At 40.3% G+C, this 14058-nt stretch overlaps 2 protein-coding genes across 3 annotated transcripts in view; both read left to right on the forward strand.

The window, feature by feature from the left end:
- Positions 1-1396, forward strand: part of LOC149286112 (bridge-like lipid transfer protein family member 2) — a 29305-nt gene extending 27909 nt beyond the window's left edge. For both annotated transcript variants that reach the window (XM_089494385.1, XM_089494386.1), the window contains 3 exons: positions 115-216; positions 673-807; positions 1220-1396. In XM_089494385.1, the coding sequence (XP_089350511.1) occupies positions 115-216; positions 673-807; positions 1220-1396 (414 nt within the window). The remainder of the gene's footprint in view (positions 1-114; positions 217-672; positions 808-1219) is intronic.
- A 2893-nt stretch (positions 1397-4289) lies between these two features.
- LOC149286113 (ribosomal protein S6 kinase-related protein-like) lies at positions 4290-13301 on the forward strand. The gene is made up of 12 exons (XM_089494431.1): positions 4290-4316; positions 5065-5310; positions 6042-6125; positions 6214-6282; positions 6366-6435; positions 7014-7121; positions 8220-8260; positions 8351-8378; positions 8830-8919; positions 9687-9775; positions 9891-10001; positions 13077-13301. The coding sequence occupies exons 1-12, from the start codon at positions 4290-4292 to the stop codon at positions 13299-13301; spliced, it is 1188 nt and encodes a 395-aa protein (XP_089350557.1).
- Positions 13302-14058: the final 757 nt, after the last annotated feature.

The raw sequence follows: 14058 nt of genomic DNA on the forward strand, positions 1-14058 counted from the left end.
GAAAAATATTCCAGAGTGAATTATGCTTAATCAGAATAAGTGCTTGAAAGCTAGTTTACCTTGCACTTGCGTACCGTGGTACATTATAGTTACTGAAATGAATTGTTATTGCAGCACCCTGTGGATGACCTGGATAAAATGAAAGAGAGAGCTGCCATGAACAACTCCTTCATCTACATCAAAATCCCACAGGTGCCTCTGTGTGTCAGCTACAAGGTATCTCACACAACCACACAACTAATTAATTGAAGCTACCTAATACATCATCCTAAGTGTTCTGTGTCCTCTGCACACCGTTTTCTTATTTATATACAGTTTGAAAATCTCTCTCCCTTCTCCTACCCCGCTTTTACAAAGTCTGCCGGAGGTGATCAGTTGCGATCAGAGGGGAACAGTAACTTAACGAAAAGTTCATGAGATGGAATTAATGTGCAGATATGAAGCCAGGACCTAAGATTCCTGCACCCATGGCATATAACACGTTTTTGTTCATTTACATTTATTTTAGGCTATAAACACAATACGCTGGTGTTTACCGTATTGAGCTTTTACATATAGTAATTTGGGAAAGTGACAGAATTTCTTTACACTTTAGTAACATTCTGATTATAAGTCCCATATTATTTTTTTATTCTGCCTAATACAATGTATATGGACATTGCTCTTTTGTAGGGTGAGAAGAACAGTGTGGACTGGGGTGACCTGAACTTAGTATTGCCGTGCCTGGAATATCATAACAACACATGGACTTGGCTGGACTTTGCCATGGCGGTGAAGAGGGACAGCCGCATGGCCCTGGTGGCGCAGGTCTGTGTGGCTGCCTTTGTAATGGGGCTAATCTGATTAATCACTACCTGTGCTAAAACAAAGATACTTCTGACCTCCTTGTTGCTGTGCTGACAATGACACTTTCCTGAAGCAGTCCGAGATTTCCCATCATGCTCCGGTTTCATATGTGTACTTTCACTACGTTTACTTTCCACCTTCCCTGCCCCTTCTTGTTTAGGGTCCACATTTAAATCCATAAATATCTGCTAATAAGCAGGCGTTGGGAGCTGCTACTGCAGTTCTTCTTCGTGAGTGACCTCATCTGTGCACTCGTACACATCACTAGTATACTAGACGGGTAAAAGGGGGCGTTTTGTGTACATGTGTTTTCTGGTCTGTAAATGAATGTGTTTGTAAAACCCAGTAATTTTTGCTTTTTAACACCATGTAGGTGATTAAAGAGAAGTTACGACTGAAACCAGCTGCCGGTGCAGAAACCAAAGGAAAAGGAGAAGCTAAAACAGATATGAACCAGCAGGAGGAAGATGAGAAGGCCCGGCTACTCATCGGACTTAGCATGAGTGACAAAACCTCCAGCAAGAAGTCCATATTTGGGAGGCGGAAATAAGTCACTGAGTTACGTCCTCGGAAAGTCCAGATAACTGAGACTGTGGAAGCCATATCTACATGTTCTAGGCTGCTAGATAACATTGTGAGGTGATGGACTGAGTATTATCACTTGGGTTATGGCTTCCAGCTCAGCGTTCTGAAAACATAACTGAAGTAGAAGACATCATGAAAGAGAAAAGGGCCCTCTCCTGTCCCGTGGGCTGTCGCCGATGCCGGTGAATTGTTTAGATGGAAAGATGATTATGATCTTCCAGCTGTTTCACAACAACCCTGGTCAATTCCCTATAATTTTCTGACACAGATCGAGATTTGACTTCTGTCCGGTGTTATCAGAAAGTACATTCAGTGAATGTTTTTTGGGTTGGACACGTCTGGCACGATGAAACAGAAATCATGTGTCGCATAAGATGTACGCCAATGATCCTACATCTTTTGCATGTGCTTGTGTTCATAGCTACAGCAAATATAAGCTTGGCACAGAGGAAAGTTTAGACTGTTTAGAAAGACAGGGTGATTAGTATCGTGTATGTCGGTGGCAGATTTCCACCAGGATTTATGATGTCTTTGTGAACAAATTCTGTAAGACTGGTGAACAACTTTGAATTTAAGCAGGCTGAGAAGTCCGTATGCGCAAAGCTTTCCTCTACAAATGGGATCCGGAAAGGATGGAACCAGCTGTGGTTACCAGTCATGGTCGGACTGGGAATCCCGAAGCTCCAGGTTGGACTAAAAATCTCCGACCTATGAATCAAAATCACTATGCACAGTTCCCAGACATGCTTATTAATAAGGCAAATAAACACTGTTACGTAGCGGAATGGGGTACATCTCTCGCTCACAAACTAGCAAAAGGTGCACAATATTCCCTGTATGTTTTAACAATCAGTCGCTCATTAGTGCAGAAAGTCTGGAGCAATATTTACATCATAGATTTTTTTTTAATGACTACTCTAGATCAGCAACTGTCAGTGCCTAAAAATGATTGCTTCATCCCCGCTTCTCTACCTTTCCACCAATGAAGCATGTTGGGAGAGTTTAACCTGCTGGCTGCCAGAAAATCTGAGTAATTAAAAGACTTTGATACAACAAATGTCTTCATGGAAATAAAAAAAAAATTATTTTTCCAGAAATTAATTTGTAATTCTAGTAATTGTATTATTTCTGTTACTCAGACTGTGCCTGTTTTTCTTCAGATTTTCCCTACTTAATTTTAACTTTTTTTTTTTTTTCTTTTCATGACACAGGGGATTAGTGCATTTCTAAAGTTAAATGTCCACCATCAATGTCTTTGTCACAGTGCATTGAATGACGACGATTTAAGAAAGGTGGTGTTTAACTTTTCTAATGATATAAATACGTATTTATATACATTGAGGAGGGGCAGGGTGCAGTCGATGCTGCTACATAGTTGTATAAACTCCTGCTGTCAACTGCAGATATTTGCACTTTTGGTACGGATTGCTTTCCACCAACAATGATTAAAAATCTTATTGTTACTTTTAAACCGGGAATTTTGTGTGTTGTGTGTTTATTTCTAATTTAAATGGAATAGTCAGAATCTAGAGCGGACATAAGCTTTTATGGACTGGAATCGAAGGTCGAGAACACAGACAATAGGAGTGCTACCAACTCGCACCTACTGAGCCATGGAGGACCTCTTTCTTCGTGGCACATCTTCTTGTGTGGACTTGGTCAACGCTAGAGTGCACTGAATGGGAGCACGTATTCACAGGTGGTTTGAAGAGTATAGTGCGTAACAACACTAGCAAACTATCCTGCTGAACAGAATAATTATTTATTGTTTTATATAGGGCCATTAGAATAATATGCCATCACAGTTTTTGCGTACCCTACAGACAACTACCATAGAGCTTGGGGAATCTGTGAGGGATGCTTTTAATTAATTTAATTTTATTGCCTGCAGTAGTGTCATGCCACCCGTTCGATAATTAAAGTATTGCGTGCATTTTACAGCGCTTGTCAAAGGTTGCCCTGCAGAACATGTGTATCCCTTTTGACTGTCTGGTTTGGCTAACCTTATCCAACTCTTAACAGGGCCTGATTTACATCCTATATACTGTTAGGTTGAAGACTACGGCATCATTCCCCCGAAGAAGAAAAAAAAAAATATTTTTTGGGGGCAAAATGTACGGGGATTGGGAAAATGTGGTCGCAAATAGACTGGGCTGTGGGTTAAGCTGTGAATGAATATATTCAAGAGGGATGACAAAACTAGAATTAACAGACTAGGACAAACCGATACAGTTGGCTTGCAGAAGAAGTTTGCCCAAACACATCTGCAAGCCAAAGTTATAAATGGTGGAAACCAAATGGTTATAATAGTCAACGCAAACTACTTATCATGACGTAAAGATATTCCAAATGATCATCTTATACCAGTGGGAAAAGCACCAACTGGGAAGCATAGATATCATTAAAACAGAGAAGAACATTAGGGAGTTTGTTATCCTCGCAATCTGTCCTTTCACCCTGAGATTGGGGTAAAAGCCATCAGACCCATTGACAAATCCTTGATAAAGCATCATGGAACCTGCCGCCTTTTTCATATTTATTTTCCTAGTGCTGTAGGACATTGTTCTTGGCCACGAGTAATGTTGGTGCAAATGGATCTTGTGGAGGATCCTTTTGTGTCCTGCTATCAAGAGAGCAGATTCCTAAAAATCCACGAGCGATGCTGCGCCCTTGTGTTTAATGCAGCACTAGAGATTGATGCTTAAGTAACGAGTTGTGCTTTGAGAAGATTAAATTTGTCAAACAGAAGCGGATTAACTGAACATGTGACCCCCATGAAGATCAAAACCTTTTTAGGGGAGGGCGAGAGATGGTCATCAGCGATCTTGGATTGATGTAGGCTGTTTGATCTATGGGACATGGGGGCTGCAAGCAGTGACACCAAGGTAAGGAAGCTATTTGTTTTGTTCTAATATTTTTCTTTTATTAAAAGCCCATTTTAGGGCAGAGACAATCAGTCAAAACATAAAACATTAGGGTCAGACCCAGATTACGTCTCCATAAATCCCTAGGCTCATTCGAGTCGTTTTTAAGAAAAATCTCTGAATGTTTTTGATTTATTTTTATGATTCTAACAGGTTATTTGCAAAGTATACACTGTGTTTGTTGGAATGAAATTGAAATGTATCTGTACTAAAGGATATAAACCTTTTTGTCTGAGATATAAACATAAATAACATGTATATAATTTAATATTACTATTAGTTTTTAAAGCAGCACACAATAAAATAAAATAGTAAATGAAATACAAAGAAATGTAATTTACTTTTGGTAACAACTGGATATTGGGGGCTGCCTTTTGACAATCTGGTTACCCAACTCTAGACAGGGGGCTAAACTGGTGCCGCTTGTGTACACGCTTACACATATATTCTACCAAAGAGCTATAGTAAGTATGGACGGCCATATATATAATGCCTCCTGTGGCCTGCCTTCGTTGTCCGTGGTTCTTCTAGCTATGATCGGGATAGTTTTCTTATTAGAATCAACTCAGTGTTATGAGGACTGTAACTTTTCATCTTTTAAAATTAATTTATTAAAACATTTATTTTGTGTGCAGAATTATAATTTTGTTACTAAGTATAGCACAGATTTTAATGTGCCGTTATGAGCTTTTCATGACTTATTTTGCAGGGCAGATCGTCTTTGACCAATATTTTGGTTCCTCCGTGGAAAGGACAATTGGCTGGAGATCACTTGGTTGTCTCTGGACTGAGTCGGTTGTGGGACACAGGAAGGACATTAAGGGAGAAGTTCAGGACGCCCCAACCTTCTAATCCGCAAGGGGAGAAGTCAAAGGAGTGGCCTTCACCTCATTATATCTCACTATTCCTGCCGGAGTTCCCACTTTGGCCGGTTGCAGAGCAACAAGAGTTAAAGGTTATCAATTTTCAATTAGTATTTTAGATAACCACATTTGCTTCAGGTTAAGTAGAGTTTAAGGTGAAAAGCTGAGCCTTATTTGTGCGCATGAATGCTATACAAATTATACAATGTATAGTTGAAATTAAATTCATATAAAGATTTCTGCTGACCTTTCCATGCTTTTGTAAAGTATATAAAACTGGTTACTTTTAGCCTGTCGCTGAATACAAGGAAATTCACAAATATATCCAATAAACCAGGTGAATGCCGTTTTCCTTTTATTTTTGTGTGAAAAGAATCATAATTAATATTTTGTAATTCAGGTTTATTAGAACTGATTCAGTCTGCCTGGGATGAGTTTTTGCTCTCATCCAGTGCAGTCGAATATTTTTCTTATAAAATGAGGATTATTTATAAAGAGTAATGCTGATGTAAGGATTAAAAGAGGTTTTATGGCTAATTGAGTGTTCTTGCTAACAGAGCTATTCCAGCTAGGGCAAAAATCTGGTGGGCCACTGGTCAAGAGCGCCCATGTTCACCCGATTTGCCGTCACAGTGGCAGATCGGAATACGCCCGGCCGCACGGTACATTAGCATAAAAACATAATGTCATATCCAGCCGTCGGCCTTTAATGGCAACTGTCGTCTTGTTATCTCCAGTCCAGCCCTGATTCCATCTGTTGTAATGGTGAGAAGACCACATTCTCAACTTTATAAAATGCTCATTCATTCTCTTCCTGATGCAGATTCTAGGCTGTGTAGCTAAAGGTTCCCTTGGTCCAGTACTGAAGGTTTTGGACCGCACGCAACAGAAGGTCTTTGCATTGAAGGTCAGTATCTATATCCATTAGAAATGGGTTCATTTCATACACAGATGAAGACGGTGCAAGTGCAACCTTTTTTTAAAATTATTTTTAGGTTTTACCCAAAGTTGAGGTCCTGCGCCGCAACACATTGAAACAATGCAAAGAGGAGGTCAGCATTCAGGTAGGTTTACTGGAGATGCTGCATAATTCTCATTGTCAGCTTGTAACCTGTAATATAATAACTTTGTTTATTTTTTATGTCAGCGCCAGGTCAAGCATCCCTTTATTCAGTGCTTAGGGGAGAGCTGGCAAGGACAACAGCATCTCTTTATCAGTAAGTCTCCCAAAGTAATCATTTTCCATCTACTGGAAACATAATACACTGCTGATGTGTGTAATGTACCCCAACTGGTAAAAATAATTATATTATACATTTAATATGCTCCTGGGTGTACCCTGTCATCATCTCAATCAGGTAAGCTAGAAGTATATTCCTTTCCCTTTAGGATTGGTCTTAATTACCGACACCAATGGATCCATCTATGAAGCGATCACATGAGTCACATAGCTGGAGATGACTATGAGCTCTATGTACTAAAGTCCACCGACATCCTCAAAATAATCAAATTCAAGAATTATTATTTGGATATTAAGGGAAACTCTATTGTTCAAGTCCTTTGTCATATTTGACTACGAGGTCAATGTCATTCAGGTGTTTGTAGTGCTAATGTTCTGAATGCATTCATGGAATTAGGTTCTTGAGTCCAGGTTTTTCCATTAAAGTACAATCATTTTAAACCAGGTAAAAATGTATCTTGTTTCAGCGTTAATCCAGCTTTGAAACACAGAATGTGACAACTGGTTTATTTAATAGCTGTGATTTAGATTTTTGATGTTTTTTTTATTCTGTAGTGTGCTCATACTGCAGCTTTGGGGACCTCTATTCATTATGGACTTCTTGTAAGCGTATTGATGAAGATACTGTGCGAATATTTGCTGCAGAGCTAGTAACAGTATTAGGTGAGTCTACACAGGGGTGAATTGCTTCATATTTAATATGAAATATTTTTCATATTTCTTTTGTGAGAGCAAATGTCTAGTTTTAAATTAATGGCTGAACCATTGGGGATAGAAATTATGCAACAATTCTAATTTGTCTTGTTTATAGAAACCTAGAATTTGACCGCAGATAAGAGCCATTTGGCTCATCTAGTCTGCCCATCGTGTTGGGTTAAATAGCTTTTTCCTTGGCTTTAACTTCATGTCTTCAAGTTTCAAACTGACTACAGAATAAAATTCAACCTATTCTGCGGTTTTGAAAATGTTTGAATTGACAGAAAGGGGAAATTGTGACCCAAAGCCAGTCCTTACATTGGTCCTGGTGGGTCCATAGGAGCTAGACAGCACATTGACAGGGGCAGCAATTTGCCGCCCCAATGCATGTACTTTCGGGATAGATTTGTAGGGAAAGAGAAGTGATTTTCAAATTTTTATGCGAAAGGGGACATGCCAAGATATTTTGGACAATGCAATGCTTCCAACTGTGGGAACAGTTTGGGGAAGCCTTTTTTTATTCCAGCATGATTGCGCCCGATTGCCCAAAGCAAGGACAATAGAGACATGGTTGGATGAGTTTGGTGTGGAAGAACTTGATTGGCCGCACAGAGCCCTGACCTCAATCCCATCGAACACCTTTGGGATGGACTGGAACGGAGACTGCGAGCCAGGCCTTCTCATCCAACATCAATGCCTAACCTCACAAATCCTCTACTGGATGAATGGGCACAAATTACCACAGAAACTCCAAAACCTCGTGTAAAGCCTTCCCAGAAGAGTGGAAGCTGTTATAGCTGCAACTACATATAAATGTCTATGTATTTACAATGCAATGTCATAAAAGTCCCTGTTGGTGTAATGGTCAGGTGTCCCAATTCTGTTGTCCATTTAGTGTAGGTAAATACACAATAAATATTGAAAAAACTGTGTAATTACAAGTAGAATACTCATTAAACAAACAAAAAAGTGTTTGCCAACATGGAGAACCACATAGAAAATTATTGCTGTTACAAACCATAAGTGGGACATACTAATGAGTAACATGTCATCGTTCTCCAACAGCATATCTTCATGACCTGGGGATTGTCCACCGTGATGTAAAAGTAAGAAAATTCTTCATAAATACAAATGTTGCCAAATGTAATAAAACCATCAGGAATAACCTTTTCATTTCATTCACTTTAACATTACAGATGGAAAATGTACTGCTGGATGAAAGAGGTAACAGAGGCTTTTTCTCATTATGTTGTAAACTTAACTTGCACTTACGCACTTCCCAGAGCATAAAACCGAGTGCTGTATACAGTAATGTAGGTTTAATCTGATTTTGTACCAAAAGACTTTAATTATCTGGAGATCTGGGTCTGCCTTTGTCAGTCATATGATTAAAACTGAGCCATTTTATTGTTTACCCATCATGGTAAGGGTGTTTGTCAATAAACAGCTGCCTGAAAATATAATTGTATGCAAAAAGTAGCAGAGTTTAAGAAAAAACTTTTTATCATCTGTTTCCTGGAAGACGACATGTGATACAGGCATGGCTCATAGTGCGGAAGAAAATAAAAAAATGAAAATCTATTTTTAATCCGTTGCTAGTAATGAGAAAAAAAAAAGATTGATGCCTTTAAGATTTTGGTCCCCTTTAAGATTATGTGTATGGTTCTTTCTCCAGGACATTTAAAATTATCAGACTTCGGCCTTGCCAGGCACCTACCCTATGGGGAGCGAGCACATACCATTTGTGGTACCCTTCAATATATGGGTAAGAAGGTCTTTATAAAGGTAATATTGGAATTAAAAAAAGGATATGATGCAACACGGTGCTTATCCATCTATTATAAAAAAAAAATAGTGAATATAAATGGTGGTGCCTACAAGATGATACCAAACATCTCAAACCAACAAAAAAACCCACAAATAGTGCGCGCACAATATAAATATCATTATTATTGCAGTATAATTATACTGAGCCGGGTCCAGAATAGAATTGCCGCATATGAAAAGAAAAGGAAAAAAAAAAAAAAAGGTAATATGAATATATTCCCACGTGCAAAATCAAATCATAGCAAATATAGAACAAATATAATATATAAAAGCCCTCTAGGTAAAGTAGTAAAGGCAGTCCTTGTAGTAATCTGAACACAATAAAGAAAGCATCCACCAGATGTAAATATCAGGATACAATAAACATCTATAGTCAGCACAATTTATATGATCTGAGAAGTAATGAGGTCTGGAACTTAACATACCATTTGTCTGGTGTTAGTTGCATCACAGCAAAACAAGTGCATGTAAGTGAGAAAGGTGAACACAGTGCTTCTTGGGTTATGTATTACTACAATGCACATAAATACAAACGTACAAACCTGTGACCCTAACCTATTAGCCAAGTCACCACGACCTTCAGATTTATTGGAACGATAGACTCCAGTGGACGATGCAGCCACCACAGGTGACAGATAGGTCGGGGAAGTAGAAACGATCAGGAAAAAATGTTTTATAGACTTCTTTTATTTCTCCTTTATTTAGCACCTGAAGTCCTTTCTGGAGGTCCATACAGCCACTCAGCTGACTGGTGGTCCTTAGGAGTACTGTTGTTTGCCTTGTCGACTGGAGAGGTGAGCAATAAGGATTATTGTTTTAAATGATGAGTGAAACTATTGTTAATATACATTCATTACCAAGACATTCAACAGCATCCCTGACGTTCTGACTTTTCTGCTCCTTCTACAGTTTCCAGCTGCCCCTGAGAAAGATCACATGAGTATGCTGGAGAGTGTTAATCAAGCAACGTTTGAAGTCCCTCAGAGCCTGAGCCAAGCACTATCCCACCTCTTAAAAGAGGTAATAACATTTGCACCTTTATTACTAATGAGCTGGTCTTCCCACCATTAATATTGCAAGAAGAATTTGCAATCTTGCCACAACCTACATTAGTAAATTCTGCTGCTGTATCTAAGGTGAGGGCCCCATCAGGGGCGTACCTAGAGTATTTGGCACCTGGGGCGGATCCTGTATGCGGCACCCCCCCAAACACTTTAAAACTGCATAGCTTCTATCGTTATATACTGGCGCAGACATTGAAGGTGGTACAGCATTACTGTTATCATTATATACTGAGGCAGACATTGACGGTGGTACAGCGTAATCCCTATCACTATACATTGAGCCAGACACTGATAATAGTGCAGCATAACTCCTATCACTATATACTAAGGCAAACATTGATGTGGTGTAGGCCTACCACTTCATTTTCTGGCTTAGGGATGCACCGAAACTAAAATTCTGGACTGAAACCGAACATCCAGCATTTACCTGTCCGAAACCAAATATGACCCCCCACCATAAAAAAATATCTCACACTTTTATTTAAAGTAAGTAACACAGCAAAATATATATATATATGTATGATTAACAGCAATCACACTCCTATCATGACCAGGCATGCCCAGATTCCAGCATGTACTAGCTGACTTGGCATGATAGGAATGTGATTGCTGTTAGCAATTATATATATATTGTTATTATTATTGTTCACATGTGAACTCAGCACTGGAGGCATAGAATCAGACATACAAATCCCGTATTTGCAGGTATACAATAATAATGTATGGAAGCATAGCAAGAGATAAAACTACAGCCATATAGTTGCACAACCCAAAGCCAGCCCTGGCGTCCACACTGCCCACATAGAACCTGACCAGCACTAATTCACACTTTCATTCACATAATTAATTCACACAATCATTTATTCTCTCTCATTCACACAAATTAACACATTCATTAATGCGTTCTCACAAACTCATTAATTATCTCCCTCATTCAGACAATTCATCCGCACATTCATTCATTCTCTCTCTCATTCTCACTATCTACCTTTCCCCCTTTTCTACCCCTTCTCACTATCTACCCCCCTCTCCCTCCCTTCTCACTATCTACCCCCCCTCCCCACTATCTACCCCCCCTCTCCCCCTTTGTAGTTAAAGTTTTTTTACTTACCACCCTGCAGTGGGAGCACGACGCCTCCTTTTCCTGCTCTGCCGCTGCTTCCTGCTGTGCCGCTGAGCGCCGAAATATGACGTCATATTTCGGCGCTCAACATGACATGCCGGCACCGCGATGGAGTTAGAGGCCTTGCGAAGGAGACTGAGGGGCGCCGAGCGGTTGCTAGGCGCCCCTCTCTCTCCTCCGTGTAAAAAAAAAATAAAAAAATGACGATGCTGCCGGGGATCCGGACATGTGGTCACCCTAGCCCGTGGCACCCCCCTGATGATCGGCACCCTGGGCGGACCGCCCCGCCCTAGGTACGCTACTGGGCCCCATCCTAAACTATTTAGGGTGCCCTACTGCTGCTTCTTTCCATCTGTCTTACTAAGTTTGGGAAGAGGGTCCAGTGTTTATTTGCTCCTCGTGATCTATTCTACAGCACCCAGTTATGCAATGGAAAATCCACCATCGAGATTTATCGATTTGACAAGTATGAATATGAGCAAGAGCCTCATTCACTCCTTGATGAAGATGGCTCCATTAATCTGCCAACAAGAAAGTAAAATTATACACTATGATTTAATATGTAGGATATCTTACCTTACAGGTACTAGGATACTTGATTTTTAATTAGACATTTTTTTTAGCATAATTCGCACCTGAGTTTTTAAATTAACCTTCAGAAATCAAACCTCAAACTGTGAAGCAACTTTAGAGCGATCCTTGTTATGGATTAGGGATTTTACCCTGACTTTGGCATAATGATTCTATTGATTATTCCAGACTCCCCTTTCTGAGGCCACCAGGGAAATTACCGTATATTCCGGCGTATAAGACGACTGGGCATATAAGACGACCCCCAACTTTTCCAGTTAAAATATAGAGTTTGGGCTATACTCGCCGTATAAGACTACCCCACTACCCAGCATACAACAACCAGCCAATCACGGCAAGCGATGTACCTTACCGGAGATTGGCTGGTTGTTATACAGACATATACATACATACACACACACACATATATATATATATGTATATCTACACATACTCACATACGCCTGTCCATACATACACATTTATACACTGTATATATATATATATGGTATATATACATGTATATATATACATATACACATATATATATATACACACGTGTATATATATATATATACACACATATATATATATATATACACACCAGCTTACAAATACCTACACTGCTCTTACACACACCTGACCATCTCACACCAACATACATACACTGCACTCACACCCCTTTCTCCCCATCTCTTACCTTTCTCATCTTCTTTCTTCCATCCAGTTGTGGGAGCGCGAGGTCTGTCATTTCAGACCTCTGTTTACTGCTCCCTTATCACTACGCGCCGGCAGTTGATGCCGAGCGCCGGGACATGATGTCATCCCCGCGCTCGGCATCAATAGCCGGCGCGTAGTGATTAGGGAGCAGGGAAGTCGAGGTCTGAAGTGCCAGACCTCGAGCTCCCTAATGTTGGGCTAGTTAGAGGGGGGTCGTGATCTCCCCAACCAGCCTTGCTGATCAGGGCTATTTGGGGAGATCACGATCTTGCACCTACCTCCGCGCGGCCCAGGGGAGGCGGCTTCTCCACTCGCCCCTCCCCTAGCAATTCGTGGCTTTGTGGGAATCTCTGGCTCGGTAAGTACCCGGTACTCGGTTAGTACCCGGCATATAAGACGACCCCCGACTTTTGAGAAGATTTTCTGGGGTTAAAAAGTGGTCTTATACGCCGGAATATACGGTAAGTCAACCAAATGCGTCATCAGTAATGTGGGCCTTAAAAAATGATTGTAATAAAATCAATGATACAACAAGGAATCATGGGGATTCCTGTTCTGGCCCAATTCTGGTGCATCCATGGACTTCTTTTCATAGCATTTTTTTATTTTTATCCCTAGCTTCTGTGCCGCGTCCCAAGGCAGCGACTGCGTTACCTCCACCAGTTCAAGAGCCATCGCTTTTTCAGAGGAATTTCTTTTGACCCCGCACTATTACAGAAGTTTCCGGTTGACCTTGTCCTGACCATAAGGAAAACACAATCAACAGATTTGTCAACAATAGACATGTTTGAGGATTTTGACTGTAATCTAACAGAAAATTTGCCATTTCCATGCCCAGCCTAAATGTGCAAATTTCATTAAAGTGTGTTTATTTGCTGGGCTTCTTCTAAACTATCCTGCCACTGCCTTTCAAACATTCCCTTCCCCAAACTGTTTCCCTAACCAAGTTGGAAGCATAGCATTGTCCAAAATTTTTTGGTATGTCTCCTTTAGCATTTTGGACAATGCTATGTTTCCAACCTTGTGGGAACAGTTTGGGGAAGGCTCTTTTCTATTCCAGCATGATTGTGCCCCAGTGCACAAAGTAAAGCCCATAAGGACATGATTGGAGTTTGGTGTGGAAGACATTGACCGGCCGCACATAGTCTTGACCTCAACCCCATCCAATACCCTTCGGATGAGCTGGAGATTGCGAGCCGGGTCTTCTCGTCCAACATCAGTGCCTGACCTCACAAATGCTCTACTGGATGAATGGACACAAATTCCCACATAAACACCCCAAAATCTTGTGGAAAGTCTTCCCAGAAGAGTGGAAGCTGTTATAACCGCAAAGGGGGGGGGGGGGGGGGCAGCTACATATTAATGTCTATGTATTTATAGTGAAATGTTATAAAAGATAGAGGACAGTTGAAGAAAGACATAGCAAACACATGGAAAGTGCCCTGGTCCTTAAGGAGTTAAATGCTATTATTATTGCCGATTTACATATTGCCACCGTAATGTATTTTATTTATTCAGCAAATTCCGTTGCACTATTACAATAGGGGGGCATGACAAAAGTTTTAAAAAGTGATATAATATACAGCTTGACAATAAGATT

This window comes from Sceloporus occidentalis, unplaced genomic scaffold, assembly GCF_023333645.1.
Source record: "Sceloporus occidentalis isolate IW3139 unplaced genomic scaffold, rSceOcc1.0.p SCAF_72, whole genome shotgun sequence".
NCBI lineage: Eukaryota > Metazoa > Chordata > Lepidosauria > Squamata > Phrynosomatidae > Sceloporus > Sceloporus occidentalis.

What these genes read in the sequence shown, in the direction of transcription:
- LOC149286113 (XM_089494431.1), top strand. Translation starts at nt 4,290, where the DNA reads ATGGGGGCTGCAAGCAGTGACACCAAG. An exon ending in CAGAGCAACAAGAGTTAAAG is followed by an intron (nt 5,311 to 6,041) that starts GTTATCAATTTT and finishes TTCCTGATGCAG; the next exon opens with ATTCTAGGCTGTGTAGCTAA. An exon ending in AAGAGGAGGTCAGCATTCAG is followed by an intron (nt 6,283 to 6,365) that starts GTAGGTTTACTG and finishes TTTTTATGTCAG; the next exon opens with CGCCAGGTCAAGCATCCCTT.